Below are 15,665 nucleotides of genomic sequence, written 5' to 3'. Positions count from 1 at the left end.
TATATATATATCAATATATATATATCTATATATATATATATATCAATATATATATCAATATATATATCAATATATATATCAATATATATATATCAATATATATATATATGAATATATATATATCAATATATATATATCAATATATATATATATACATACATATATATATATATATATATATATATATATATATATATATATATATATATATATATATACATACACACTGTATATATCTCAGGCACGTTTAGAGCTAGGAAGCTAATATTTTGACACGACAGTGACCAAGTAATTTGGCTCTAAAGGATATTTTGATTTCTTGATTAATCAATTAATCTATTAATTATTTAATTATTTGATGAATGACTTCATTAATCGATCTTCTTCTTCTTCTTCTATCTATCTATCTACCTATACATACATAAAAGAAAGTTTTTGTTTGTTTGTTTATTTGTTTGTCTGTTTGCACGTGCTAATCTCCTGAATGGTGAAAGATAAGAGGAAACCTCTGAAACATAAAATGTCGGGACGGGCCCCGGGAATGTTATATGACAGGTGGCGAGGCCGGTCGAGGACGCCTTGACCGGGCTGGGGCCATTTCGCAATAAATCTTCTTCTTCTTTCAAAATTCTTTTGAAGTACAACTTATGCACTTAATAGGAATATCTGACTGATTGGAACACATGCTTTCAAAATTCTCTTTCGCGGGGCTCGACAGAAGAAAGAACAAGGAATTGTTGCGCACCGGCATCTGTTCTCGCGTCAGACCTATTTACAGAAGATTAAATTCATTCAAAAAGAACCCGGGCAACGCCGGGTGCATTCAGCTAGTGTTTAAAAAAAATTATTTATAAATTACAGATTCGGATGAAATGGTGATGGTTTAGGTATTCTATTTGCCAATTTATTAATAATTTAATTATTTTACCATTATTATTTATTTTCATTATTCATAACTTTTTCTTTTTTTTTTTTCTTTCTCGTATTGTTGTGGACGGATTTGGACGAAATTCGGTGGAAAGGTTGGGTTTGTGACACGGACGAAATGATTCGATTCCGGTGAAGATCCGGATGCAATAATTTTTAAGTGATGTTTTTATTCAGGGCAAAAATCGATACATAGCACAACAACAACAACAACAACATGCATTTTAAGGCAATTTTCCCTGCTAGAGCGGGGGTTAGCCTTGCGGTCCCCATGACAATCTTCTCCATTTTGCCCTATTTTCTGCATCTCTCCTTGTTAACCCCCTTGCCCGCATTTCTTCTTCCACCATCTTTAGCCAAGTCTTTCTCGGTCTTCCCCGTCCTCTACTTCCTTCTACATTAACTTCCATCACTCTTCTCAACCAGTCACTTTCATCCTTCCTCAATACATGACCAAACCATCTCAACCTGTTCCTCTTCACAGCATCAATCACAGGCAATATTCCCATCATCTTTCGCAATTCATCATTTGTCCTCCTCTCTCTCAACGATACTCCGCACATCCATCGAACCATTCGCATTTCCACCCTTTCCAGCCTTCGTTGCTGCTCTACGTTCATTACCCATGTCTCGCTCCCATAAATCATAACACTTCTCACACATGCAGCATACACCTTTCCCTTCAGCTTCAGCGACACTCTCCTCCTCATCAGCACGCCACTCAGTTCCCGCAACGTCTTCCATGCACATCTCACTCGAGCAACCGTTGCCGAGTCTGATCCACCTTCTCCATTCAGCATGTCTCCGAGGTAGCAAAATGTTTTCACACCTTCCAGCTTCACGCCATCTCCAAGATCCAACTCAACATTTCCTCCATCTGCAGCTCCCTCTGTGCACACCTTACATTTGAATGTAGCTGCCACACTGGTTAATGACCCTCTCAGACCACTACATTTTTGATGAACCCACTCAGCGCACATTGTACACTGAATGGAGTTCACTCCGACACCCTTCCTGCACACAGCACACGACCACTTCCCAGTTCTTTCCACCTCACCACAAGCTTTACCACTTGCCATCACCTTTGTCTTTCCGATATTCACCTTCAGACCTTTTGTCTCCATACATTCCTTCCACTTGTTCATCTTTTCCTTCAGTCCATCCATACTTTCCGCAATCAACACCAGATCATCTGCATACAACAACTCCCACGGTAAACCCTCCTTTACGTTCTGAGCCAGCACCTCCATCACAGCTACAAATAGTAGTGGACTTAGTACCGACCCCTGATGCACTCCCACCTTCACCTCAAACTCACCACTGTTCCCGTCCTTCGTCCTTACAGCTGTGCGTGCTCTTTTGTACATTGCCATCACTACTCTGATCAACCATTCCTCCACTCCTAACTTCCTCAATGCCCATGTCAATACTTTGCGTGGAACCCTATCGAATGCTTTCTCCAGATCAACAAACCCAAAAAACAACTTCTTCCTCTTATCCATGTACTTCTCCTGCAACTGCCTCACAATGAAAAGCGCATCTGTCGTTCCTCTTCCTGGCATAAATCCAAACTGCATTTCGTCGATCTTCACCTTCTTCCTTATCCTCCTTTCCAACACCCTTTCCAATACCTTCATTCCATGCTCCAATAACTTTATCGCTCGGTACGAGCCACACTCCAGAGGGTCACCTTTCCCCTTGTATAGAGGGACGAGGGTACTCAGTTCCCAATCCACTGGAATGCGGCCTTCTTTCACCACCAGATTACAGATCTCTGTCATTCTCTTCACACCCCAACTTCCTGCTGCCTTCAACATATCTCCCACAACTCCCGTCGGCCCTCCCGCTTTTCCACTCTTCATTGCTTTTATCGCTTCCTCAACTTCCTTCTCAGTTATCTTCTCTGCCGGTCCTAAAACTGGGTTACTCTCTATGTTGCCATCCCATTCATTCTCTGTATTCAACAGCATTTCCATATATCTTTTCCATCTTCCTTTAATTCCATCTGGGTCGACAACAATTTGTCCCACTTCATCCTTCAAGCAACTTACCCCCATCACATCACACCTCTCTTTCGCTATGTGCTTTGCAATCCTGAATACTGCTTTCTGACCCTCTTCCGAATCCAAGCGTTCTCCGAACATTTTCCTACATGCCTCCTGCGCCTTTGCTACCTCTTTCTTTGCAGCCTTCCTGGCTGCCTTATAACTTTCATGCTCTGCTGTTTCTGCTCCCGTACCCTTCGCCTTCTGCCACTCTTTGAACTTCTTCCTCTTCCGGTCAATCCTCTTTCCAACTTCAACATCCCACCACCATGTTTCCGAGTGCCTCGGTGGTCCTTTTGTCCATCCACATTCCTCACCAACGGCTCCCAACAGACTAGCTTTCATTGACATCCAACCACTTTCAAGCTCAACCACATCATCCTCTACCCTACTCAGCCTCTCTTTTAATGCCTCCCTTACTGTCACCTCTTTCAACCTCCACACCTTCATTCTCGGTTGGTACTTCACCCGCCGAGCTCTCCTCGCACCTTTCACCCTTATGTCACAGACAACCAAGTGGTGCTGTGAAACAGCCTCCTCCCCCGGGATCACCTTTGTGTCCCGGAGGTGCCCCCTATCTCGCCTACGCACCATCAGGTAGTCAACGGTTGTCGTCGACCCACCTGACGTGTATGTAACAAGCTTATTGTCCTCTTTCTGGAACTGAGTATTACAAATCAACAAATCAGCTCCATCAGCAAACTCCAAAATCCTTTCACCTTCTCCATTTCTCACACCATATCCGTAACCCCCATGAACTCCCTCAAAACCGTCCATACTCCTTCCCACATGTCCATTTAGGTCTCCTCCCACCACAACAACTTCCTCATCTTTCACGTTTTCCATCAGCTTCTCTATCGCACACCAGAACTTGTCCTTCTCTTCATCGCTTCGACCAACCTGCGGAGCATATCCCGAGATGACGTTCACCAAGAGCTTTCCAATCATCATTTTCACCATCATCAACCTATCACTCACTCTAGTCACACTCACCACACTGTCTACAAACTCCTCAGAAAACAGGACACCAACACCATTCACGCCCTCCGGGCACCCTTGCCACACAAACTTGTATTTCTGTCCCTGCCTACCCTTCACCATTCTCACACCACTTCCCTTCCATCTCGTCTCTTGCACACAACATATGTCCACTCTTCTTCTGACCAATACTTCCACCACTTCTCCTGATCTCCCTGTCATTGTCCCTACATTCCATGTCCCAAACCTCAGAAACCGATCTCCACTTCGGGCTGTACCCTGCCCATATGTACTTGTGATTGTCATGGTTCTCTTTTTGAGGCAATGTTTTTATGGCCGGATGCCCTTCCTGACGCCAACCCTCTTAGTCGTCTCTTACGACACGCAGGGATACGGTGTACCTATTCTGACCAGGGTACACACTGGGAAACGTTTAAAACATGTAAATTCTGGGGGGGGGGGGGGGGGGCATCAGCATCACGGCTGCGGTTTAAACATATTCCAACAATATCCAAACAGAACCATGAAAAAAAAAAAAAACAATCCGGGAAAAGTCTCCAAGCAAGAACGTGGATTTGAGAAGGAAGGAGCAGAGGCGGAAGAAAACGAGATACAGGGGGCGGGGCACAAGCCGAGATGAGGAGGAGAGCGAACAAGCACGTGTCCGGGAGGAGAGAAAGAATCAATATTGAATTCTTTGTCTAGGGAGGTGAGGTGAGGGGGAGAAAACAAAATAAAAGAAACAAGCAATACAGCGAAGGAAATAACCCAAACCGACAAAACACTGACGGGGGGAGGGAAGCCCCAAGTTACCAGGCCGCGCACGAGGTTCGACTCAGAAAACGATTAAATACACACAAGTTTGCACGAACCACAAACCAATACCAACCAGAAACACACAATAACACGTACACAGCAAAATAACCAGTGGAAATTTGACAAAGACAAGAATGCGAAAACACTCAAACTTCGATGCCGTGGAGAGCTCGAAGTACGCCTCACTCGCCCGAGGAACCGGAAGTCATCCATCTTAATTGATATACATAGCACGATAGCACGATACATAGCACGATATCTCAAAAACGTTATGGATGGATTTGGACAAAACTTGAAGTAGTTGTGCGTGTGAGAAGGAAGAATTGATTAAGTTTTGTTGAAGATCCAAATTCTTATGATAAAGATTTAATTGAAGAAAGAAAATGGAAGAGATGAAGAAAATATTTAATTCTTCCTAAAAAAAATTGTGCAAATCCATTTCATTTGCAATTTATAAAAAGCCAATTCCACCAAATACAATGATTTGTTTTTTAATTGTTCATACCGGAAGCGCGACCACGTGGGGGCGATAAAGAGCCTGCACAGTAATGACGTCACAATTGGCACAACACATGGAAAACTCCACCCGTTATCGCTTCCCGAATAGATATGGTAAACCGCACGATCCGCCCTCGCCTATTTAAACAGCACCGAAACGCTTTATCGTATTCCAAACGCACCTTAATACACTACGATCACGTCGCTTACCTGGGCCAAGGAGGCCAACAGCAAGCTGGTCGCAGCGAACATGCTATGGCACCTGCAGAGCCGCCGCCAACTGTAACACGCAACATGAGACATGCATATGGTTAACATGTTAGAGCCCAAGAGGCGCCGTGAATGTGTTACGGGAGGACAACAACGCATCCATGGAGGAAGGACTCTACAACAACAACTACAACAACAACAACGACGAGGGCTTACACTGACTTCACCTCCACCACCTTGCGTCCCCACACTCTGCGTTCACTCTGTCCCAGGTGTGCGCTTTGTCCCTCCGGAAAACCCTCTCCTCGCACTCCTTCTGCAGCCTTTCACCGGTTTATATGTTTCCGTGTACGCTACCAGTTAACCTATCGTGGTTACGGTCTCTATGTCGCCCCCTGTAGCTACCTGGAGCCTCATCACACAAAACCACAACCAAAGGTGAAGCCGGTTTCGAGGTTGCATTACACTTTTCCCTGAGGGCACACGCAGGTGTTGACGTTTGATGCCACATGAGGCCACGCCCACTTCACTACCAGGTTTGTTTGTTTTAATAACTTGTATAATCCATTATAGTTGTGGTTACAGAGAGAGCGAGAGTGCCCACAGCAGTGGATGTAACGGTAACAAAGGGCTGCGCGTTATTAGCATCGTTGTGGATCCTTGTTAGGATTGTTGTGGATCCTTGTTAGGATTGTTGTGGATCCTTGTTAGGATTGTTGTGGATCCTTGTTAGGATTGTTGTGGATCCTTGTTAGGATTGTTGTGGATCCTTGTTAGGATTGTTGTGGATCCTTGTTAGGATTGTTGTGGATCCTTGTTAGGATTGTTGTGGATCCTTGTTAGGATTGTTGTGGATCCTTGTTTGTTTGGATTGTTGTGGATCCTTGTTTGTTTGGATTGTTGTGGATCCTTGTTTGTTTGGATTGTTGTGGATCCTTGTTTGTTTGGATTGTTGTGGATCCTTGTTTGTTTGGATTGTTGTGGATTCTTGTTTGTTTGGATTGTTGTGGATCCTTGTTTGTTTGGATTGTTGTGGATCCTTGTTTGTTTGGATTGTTGTGGATCCTTGTTTGTTTGGATTGTTGTGGATCCTTGTTTGTTTGGATTGTTGTGGATCCTTGTTTGTTTGGATTGTTGTGGATCCTTGTTTGTTTGGATTGTTGTGGATCCTTGTTTGTTTGGATTGTTGTGGATCCTTGTTTGTTTGGATTGTTGTGGATCCTTGTTTGTTTGGATTGTTGTGGATCATTGTTTGTTAGGATTGTTGTGGATCCTTGTTTGTTTGGATTGTTGTGGGTCCTTGTTTGTTTGGATTGTTGTGGATCCTTGTTTGTTTGGATTGTTGTGGATCCTTGTTTGTTTGGATTGTTGTGGATCCTTGTTTGTTTGGATTGTTGTGGATCCTTGTTTGTTTGGATTGTTGTGGATCCTTGTTTGTTTGGATTGTTGTGGATCCTTGTTTGTTTGGATTGTTGTGGATCCTTGTTTGTTTGGATTGTTGTGGATCCTTGTTTGTTTGGATTGTTGTGGATCCTTGTTTGTTTGGATTGTTGTGGATCCTTGTTTGTTTGGATTGTTGTGGATCCTTGTTTGTTTGGATTGTTGTGGATCCTTGTTTGTTTGGATTGTTGTGGATCCTTGTTTGTTTGGATTGTTGTGGATCCTTGTTTGTTTGGATTGTTGTGGATCCTTGTTTGTTTGGATTGTTGTGGATCCTTGTTTGTTTGGATTGTTGTGGATCCTTGTTTGTTTGGATTGTTGTGGATCCTTGTTTGTTTGGATTGTTGTGGATCATTGTTTGTTTGGATTGTTGTGGATCATTGTTTGTTAGGATTGTTGTGGATCCTTGGTAGGATTGTTGTGGATTCGTTGTTGGGATCCTTGTTAGGATTGTTGTGGATCCTTGTTGGGATTGTTGTGGATCCTTGTTAGCATTGTTGTGGATCGTTGTTTAGGTTGTTGTGGATCCTTGTTAGCATTGTTGTGGATCCTTGTTCGGATTCGTTGTTAGGATTGTTGTGGATCCTTGTTAGCATTGTTGTGGATCCTTGTTCGGATTCGTTGTTAGGATTGTTGTGGATCCTTGTTCGGATTCGTTGTTAGGATTGTTGTGGATCCTTGTTAGGATTGTTGTGGATCCTTGTTAGGATTGTTGTGGTTCCTTGTTAGGATTGTTGTGGATCCTTGTTAGCATTGTTGTGGATTGTTGTTAGGATTCATTATCATCGTTGTTAGGATTATTGTAGATCGTTGTTTGGGTTGTTGTGGATCGGTGTTTGGGTTGTTGTGGATCCTTGTTTGGGTTGTTGTGGATCCTTGTTAGGATTGTTGTTAGGATTCGTTGTTAGCATCATTGTAAGGATTATTGTGGATCATTGTTTGTGTTGTTGTGGGTCGTTGTTTGGATTGCTATGGGTCGTTGTTTGGATTGCTGTGGGTTGTTGTTTGGATTGCTGTGGGTTGTTGTTTGGATTGTTGTGGGTCGTTGTTTGGATTGTTGTGAGTCGTTGTTTGGATTGTTGCGGGTCGTTGTTTGGATTGTTGCGGATCGTTGTTTGGGTTGTTGTGGGTCGTTGTTTGGATTGTTGTGGTTCGTTGTTTGGATTGTTGCGGGTCGTTGTTAGGATTGTTGCGGGTCGTTGTTAGGATTGTTGTGGATCGTTGTTTGGATTGTTGTGGTTCGTTGTTTGGATTGTTGCGGTTCGTTGTTTTCACTGTTGCGGGTCATTGTTTGGATTGTTGTGGGTCGTTGTTTGGATTGTTGCGGGTCGTTGTTTGGATTGTTGTGGGTCGTTGTTTGGATTGTTGTGGGTCGTTGTTTGGATTGTTGTGGGTCGTTGTTTGGATTGTTGTGGGTCGTTGTTTGGATTGTTGTGGGTCGTTGTTTGGATTGTTGTGGGTCGTTGTTTGGATTGTTGTGGGTCGTTGTTTGGATTGTTGTGGGTCGTTGTTTGGATTGTTGTTTGGTTTGTTGTGGGTCGATGTTTGGATTGTTGTGGGTCGTTGTTTGGATTGTTGTGGTTCGTTGTTTGGATTGTTGTGCGTCGTTGTTAGGATTGTTGCGGGTCGTTGTTAGGATTGTTGTGGATCATTGTTTGGATTGTTGTGGATCGTTGTTTGGATTGTTGTGGATCGTTGTTTGGATTGTTGTGGATCGTTGTTTGGATTGTTGTGGATCGTTGTTTGGATTGTTGTGGGTCGTTGTTTGGATTGTTGCGGGTCGTTGTTAGGATTGTTGCGGGTAGTTGTTTGGATTGTTGCGGGTAGTTGTTAGGATTGTTGCGGGTCGTTGTTAGGATTGTTGCGGGTCGTTGTTAGGATTGTTGCGGGTCGTTGTTAGGATTGTTGCGGGTCGTTGTTAGGATTGTTGCGGGTCGTTGTTAGGATTGTTGCGGGTCGTTGTTAGGATTGTTGCGGGTCGTTGTTAGGATTGTTGCGGGTCGTTGTTAGGATTGTTGTGGTTCGCTGTTTGATTGTTGTGGTTCACGTTGTATCTATAGCAAGTAATGTTGTGTAAAACTTAAGTACTGTACTTACTGCATTTTTCTGGCTGGTACTTGTGGTGTTTATAACGGAATACTTCAACCCTCTTTTTTTTCCTTTATTTATTTATTATTTATGAGCAACCAACAGTCTCTTGACATCAATTAGTATTTCATGCTGCAGTTTAAGTTCAAACTAGAAGCATATCCGGTCTGTGTCTGCTTTGTACTCAAACTAAACGACGAAAACAACGGCTAAAAAAAAACATAAACAAGAAGTGTGACTGGTACATTTATTAATCTGTCTTTTCACATTCTCAAAAGAGGTTTGTTGACAATTTGAAAATTTGTTTGACAAAATATGTTGACAATTTATGGACTGGACAGACATGCTCGGGCAGATTTGCACGAACTTTAAGCAGTCATCTCATTTCAGGACTGGTCTCCTATATCTACTGCCCCTGCTATTAATTCAGCCTGAGAATTCTTCTACAGAAACCTGCTCTCTCTAATATGCAGATCCTTCCCATCTCGTGTTCAGTTATCCTACCCTTCTTCCCACCCATGGCAAACTCCACCCTGGGATGTAGCAGTTGATCTGAAACAACTTGCCTTCTCTTCCTGGAAAGCAAACTTGACTGAAGGCAATCTCAGGTCACTCCACAAAGCCCACAGCAAGTGTGTCTCCACTCTCAGAAGAGCCAGACAACAACATCTGTCCAACCTCAAGATTGAAATTTTAAACTTGTCTCCCTCCTCAAAACTACGTGGTGCCTTGGAAAGTCTGTCTCTGGAGTGTGCTCCCCATCCATCCCTTCCCTCTCTTCAAATGGCACCACAGCTGACTCTTCTCGTGAGAAGGTTGAATGCCTCAATTTTGTGTTTTCCTCCAAATCTTGTGTCCCAACACCTTGCTCTCTGTACCCTCACTACCCATTTGCAGCCAACTGATTCTGGTCACTGTCTTTTGCACCTGAGAAGGTGGAATCATTTCCGGCAACCCTAAACTCTGACTCTACAACTGGACCGCACGGTATTAGCTCATTTGTCCTAAAAACCTGCTCTGCTGTCTTGCACATCCTCCTACAGCTCTTTTCACCCCATCATTTGTGCTAGGCCAGCTTCCATCTGATTGGTGATAAACCACCATCACTGCACCACATAAAACGGTGCAAAAAATTATCCCCGTAACGACAGACCTATCGGCTTACTTCCAATCTTCAGTAAAGTCGTGGAATCCCTCGTCTGTAGTTTATATGAAATCCTTCCTTTTCTCAAACGGCCTCATTTCAGATCATCATTTCAGTTTCCGACCAGGTCACTCCACCTTGGACAGGCTGCTCCTTCTCTCCCATCAATGGATGGAGGCCATCAATGTCAGACATGAGGTCAGGGCTGTCTCTCTAAACATGTCGAGCTTTTAATACAGTCTGACATCCCGCCTTCCTCTCCAAACTCTGCCTCTGTCATCCAAGGCCAACTCCACACATAGCTTACTGACTTCCTCCACTCCCCTTGACAAAGTGTGGCTCTCAAGGGAATCCTTAAATTTCCTCCCCCATGTTAATGCTGGAGCTCCCCCAAGGCAGTGTTTTGGTTTTTGTCCTTTTCCTGATCTTCATCAACAATCTCTCTGACTCTATGGAAAATCCGCTGTATCTATTTCCTAACTACTCCACCCTTGGCTGTGACATCCCTCATCCTTCCCACAAGGCAAGCTGTGGCATCTGCCCCTCTCTTCAGACCTTGACAAAATCTCAAGTTGGTCAAACACTTGGAATACGTCTTTCAATCCGGACAAATCTCACACTCGCGCTCTCTCTCTCCGAAAGGACCACATGGCAAACCCTCCCATCCACTTTCTTAATAATCCTCTCGAGGAAGTTCAGTCATTCAAACTCCTGGTTCTCACTATCAGCCATGATCTTTCTTGGGCAAACCACATTTTAAAGTTGGCCTCCAAAGCCAGTCGCCGACTGGGCATCTTGCATTGTACAAAATCCTTCGTTCACACACCTGAGCTCCTATCACACACCTGAGCGCCTTCATCCACAGCTAAATGGAGTACTGCAATCCCCTCTCGGCTGGTGCCCTGCCCCACACCTTGCTCAGCTTGACATCGTGGAAGCCAAGGCCTTCAAGATTAATGGAATCTTCCGTGATGAAGCTGATTATATGGGCCTATCACTTCACCATTGCAGACAGGTCAGCGGTCTCCGTCTTTTACTGCCTCCTTTCTGGTATTACATCGTCTGTCCTTTTTGTGCTTTGTCCCCTCTCTCCCCTTCCCCTCCCACCTTGCCCCCACCCTCCCCCACCACAGTCTCCTCAGGTTTCTGCAGGCCACACATGGTCCACCATCAACCACCTTCTGGTGAAACTCCCAAAATCAAGAAGCACTGCTTGCTATACTCATTTAGTCCTCTTTTCTTTTTTCTTTCTTTCTTTCTTTCTCTCCCCTCTCCACCCCATCATGGGGAACCAACTTCCACATTCTCCCAAATTTCATTTGTTCCTCCATGTCTTCAAGAAGACACTCGTTCACCACCATCTCAGATCTCATCCCCCATCCAAAACCATGATATCTTCTACCTCTGTCAAGCCCCTGGAGAGGGGGAAAACACCAACTAGGGTTGATGGATAATATAGAGGGAGACATTGACAAATAAAGGTTGTGAGGAGGAAAAAAGTAGGGGAGGACGCATGGGATGGACAAGATGAATACAGAAGCAAACTCGAGGGAAAGACTGGAAATTTGGATGGAGGTGGGCTTGGGAATTAACGGGGGTAGAAAATTTCATGATTTTGGATGGGGGGTGATCTGATATGGTGGTGAACAGCTGTCTTGAAGACCTGGAGGGAAAATGAGATTGAAGAGAATGCGGAAGTAGGTTCCACAGGAAAAAGAGGAGCCAATGAGTGGAGGTGTGCAGTGATTCTTGATTTTGGGAGTTTCTCCAGAAGAGGGTTGAGGTTTTAACCAGAAGGCGGTTTCTTGAAGAATGTGTATTTCCTGTTTTTATTGGGGTGTCTCCGAGGACTGAGAGAACAGAACAGAGGAGAGGCGATTATAAAAACGGAGAGTCCAATGATCTGCGTATGATTTTTCCAGCAGTAGACCTTATGCTTTGGTGTCATTGTGGAAGAATCCAATAATGTTGACAGCTTTATGTTCCACAGAATCCAGGAGAGAGAGATGTGTTGTCGTTGTTACCTGCTCCATTAAGAAATGAAAAGTGTCTTGTAGGTTTGTGAGGAATTCTGATTTTTATCAAAAATGACTTGCAATCCCAGTCTGTGGCTGCCTTTGAAAGTCAGCTTTGCAATGTGGTTTGGCCCAGGAGAGGTGATGGCTGATGGCGAGCCATAGAAGTTCGAGAGACTATCCTTCATACCTGCCAGTTATTAAATATAGTTCGTACGAGGTATGCGGATCGACTTGAAGTGCGATAATCATGCCTTTTTCATGCGATGGATGTAATTGCAAAATTAAGTTGGAAATTCCATTGGCTCACTAATATCTTGTCTAACGAGAATTTAGTTTTTCTCTGCATTCTTGATTTTGTTGCAAATTTTTTGTGGTCTGGCTTTGCTGGTTTAAAAAGTATTGCTGTCAATTTATGATGCAGTGTTTGTTGCATTGCTCAACTAATTGTTATGGTCCTGTAATCTTGATGAATGATGTAAGATAGTCTGTTTATGGGTGACTTATGCAATTCCTTTTATTTGTACAGGATGTAACTCATTGTTGGCCTTTGCAGGTCATTTAGGCATGGGAACTTGCAACAGCTCTCAGAAAGATGTACTCCTCTCAATTTCCAATTCTTCTGAGCCAGACTACAACAGCTTCGAAGACAAAAAATCGTTTCTATCTTCTAAAAGAGGTTGGAGGAGTGACCATGTGACATGTCCATTATGTCAGGGAGTTGGAAGAATCCCCACAGGTGAGTCGGAGTGCTTGGTGTACGACTTTACAACTGAGGTATCAGGTCTAAAGAAAATTAAGTGTAAAAACGACTTTAAAAAAAATGTCTTTGGGAGGACTTTGCCGGTGTTCGAACTGCCGACCTCCCACTCTCGGAGCAGACGCTCTAACCATTAAGCCACCGTGTCTGGACAGATTGACAGATTCAATTACCAGAAACTCCTTGTGTTCATCGTGTCAGGCTTGATCTGCTATTTCTGATCCATGTTACTCTGAGGAATTCTTTATTGTTTGATGATTTTACATGTATTTGTATTTTTAGTGCCAGTCCTCTAGAAGGATCAATTTGGTTGTCTATTTGTTTGTTTGTTTGTCTGATAACGCAAATGCATGAAGCTGAAAGTTTTCACACGTCATATTTTGTGCAAGAAGAGGAAGCATTTCCACAATTATACAGGGTGTTTCAAAAAGACCTGGACAACTTTTGTTATAAATATATTGAGAACCACAAATGATACCACGATACCCTTTGGATTACATGATACAGAAAATCATGGTTTTATACAGAACATGAATACACTTCAATGTGAGCTTCATTTGTCACATGCAAGAGGTCGATTTGGTGCAAGAGTTCTCGCCATGTTTGTGTCCACCAGTGCGCATGTATCTGTGATCCGAGAACGAAGATCCTGCAGGTTTACCACCTTGGTGTTGTAGACAACATCTTTGACAAACCTCCACAGGAAAAAAATCAAGGGGGCTATGTCTAGTGATCGTGGGGGCCAGGCAGTTGGTGCATCTCTGCCAATCCAGCGACCTGCAAAATTTTCATTCAGGACGGCTCGAACGACCAAGGCCCAATGAGGGGGAGAACCTTCCTGTTGAAAAATGATATTGGGTTGCAGGTCTTCAATCTGTGGGAAGGCGAATCCTTCCAACATCTTCACGTAAATTATTGAGGTCACTGTATCCTCTGCAAAGAAAAACGGACCCACCAAGTGTTCATGGAGAAGGCCACACCACACATTGACTGATTGACCTTTGGACTGTCGTGGGTTTTCAATGACCATGTGGGGGTTTTCAGAGCTTCAGATCCTCACATTGTGCTGGTTGACCGAACAACGCACCACAAGGATTCACAAGGATCCACAATGAACGACTCATACATAAAAGCAAGCTTCTTCTGTGGACGTGACCTTTTTCAGGTAATCTTCATCATTACCTGAAATGCCTTGTAATGCCTTGCGTTTGGGTCCGTCATTTGGTTTGAGTTCTTGCAGAATCTACACCTTATAGGCGTAAAGCTTCAGTCTTTTATGCAAAATCCTATGTACAGCGGTGGTTGGTCGTCCCAGTTCTCTGGGCGTACGTCGGATTGATTTTCTGGGATTTGTTGAAATGATTCATGCAGTCGTTCAACGTCTGTTGCACTTGTGCTTGGTCGACAGGTACTTTTCTGTTTCTGACAACTTCCGGTCTCCTGAAACCCCTTGTACCACTCTCTGATACAAATCCGTGATGGCGGATTCTTACCATAACTTGTACAGAAATTACACTGAACTTGCGCGTCCGATCTCATCGAGATGAACCATACAAGTGAGCTTTCTCCTGTGAAGTCAGCATTTTATTTTGCATTAAACCACCAGTCCTGAAAATAAAGAAAACGTTTGAGTTTCTGTATCATATAAAACAAAGGGTATCATTGTATCATTTATGGTATTAAATAGATTAACAACCAAATTTGTCCAGGTCTTTTTGAAACGTATTGTATAATAAAGGTCTCGGTTTCGAGTCCACAGAATTTCAACAATAACTCAGGATTGTTTGTTGAAATGAGGCAACGAGGAGTAAATTTAGCAGGTCTTAGTGGAATCTGAAATACCATTTACTTATTTACAAGTGAGGTCACAAATAACCTCAATAAAATGATATATCAATTTGAACTATTTTATATTATCTAAGGAACGCAAAGTTGTAGAAGCCAAAATTTTGTAGAGAACTTCGGAGATTCCAAAATAACCAGTTCGTTATTTCTCACAAGTCATGACGTCACCAATAATGATGTACCAAGTTACTCTACTCTCATTAAATGCAAAGTCACAGGAAACCGAAATTTTCCAGATGTCCTCAAAAGTGCATTGGACGTTGGGCCTCTGAGTATCATTTTTGTTAGTTGTGAAATTTATTGCAAATGTTTAAATAAGCCTCATCTGTGTTTGAACTTTACCTCCAGTCTCTCTCCACAATTCAAGCCCTATATTAGGGTAGGTCCATTTTTTTTTTTTTTTTTTTTTTGTATAAAAGATTGAGGCTCGTGAAAGAGCGAACATTAATCACACAGAAAGACAAACCGACACATAAAACATATAACATCGGGAGCGGTAGACAAGATGGGGAGAGAGGGGGAAGGACACAAACACAACATTTGAGAGCAGGGACCGAGAGACATGGAGACATCGAGAGATCTGAGAGAGGGCGAGGGCTTTGGGGGGGGGGGCATGGGAAGGGGGCGGTGGGAGAGGTATAAAACATATGGACACTGCCAGGACTTCCAGGAAAGAAGTTGGAATTTCAAACAAGGTGGATCTGGGGTGAATTAGCGGGGGTAGAAAAGTTCAAGGTTTTGGATGGGGGAAGATAAGAGATGGTGGTGAACAGCTGTTTTAAAGACCTGGAGGGAGGAGTGGGATTGAAGGGAGTGAGGGAGTTTGTTCCAGAGGCGGGAGAAAAGAGGAATGAAAGAGTGAAGGTGAGCAGAGAGCCGAGATTTCGGCAGTTTAACCA

The 15,665-nt window shown here is 43.4% G+C and overlaps 2 protein-coding genes across 4 annotated transcripts in view; one reads left to right on the top strand and one right to left on the bottom strand.

Annotated features, from left to right (window-relative positions):
- VOPP1 (VOPP1 WW domain binding protein) overlaps nt 1-5,936 on the bottom strand; it is a 36,168-nt gene extending 30,232 nt beyond the window's left edge. The window contains exons 1-3 of the mRNA XM_078786209.1: nt 5,880-5,936; nt 5,702-5,726; nt 5,475-5,544 (exon numbers count right to left, since the gene is read on the bottom strand). Of these exons, the coding sequence (XP_078642335.1) occupies nt 5,475-5,544; nt 5,702-5,726; nt 5,880-5,936 (152 nt within the window). The remainder of the gene's footprint in view (nt 1-5,474; nt 5,545-5,701; nt 5,727-5,879) is intronic.
- The window catches only part of LOC137417889 (transmembrane protein 106B), a 36,158-nt gene continuing 25,821 nt past the window's right edge, over nt 5,329-15,665 (top strand). Inside the window, exons 1-3 of one of the 3 annotated variants that reach the window (XM_068103826.2) lie at nt 5,329-5,746; nt 5,876-6,010; nt 12,718-12,900. In XM_068103826.2, coding sequence (XP_067959927.1) covers nt 5,977-6,010; nt 12,718-12,900 — 217 coding nt within the window. In that variant the 5' untranslated portion in view covers nt 5,329-5,746; nt 5,876-5,976. The remainder of the gene's footprint in view (nt 5,747-5,875; nt 6,011-12,717; nt 12,901-15,665) is intronic. The other 2 variants (XM_078785236.1, XM_078785235.1) reach the window with 2 other exon arrangements.

This window comes from Myxine glutinosa, chromosome 10 (genome assembly GCF_964187855.1).
Source record: "Myxine glutinosa chromosome 10, kmMyxGlut1.1, whole genome shotgun sequence".
NCBI lineage: Eukaryota > Metazoa > Chordata > Myxini > Myxiniformes > Myxinidae > Myxine > Myxine glutinosa.
The sequence above is the reverse complement of the archived record's forward strand: the minus strand, read 5'-3'. Positions and strand labels throughout refer to the sequence as shown.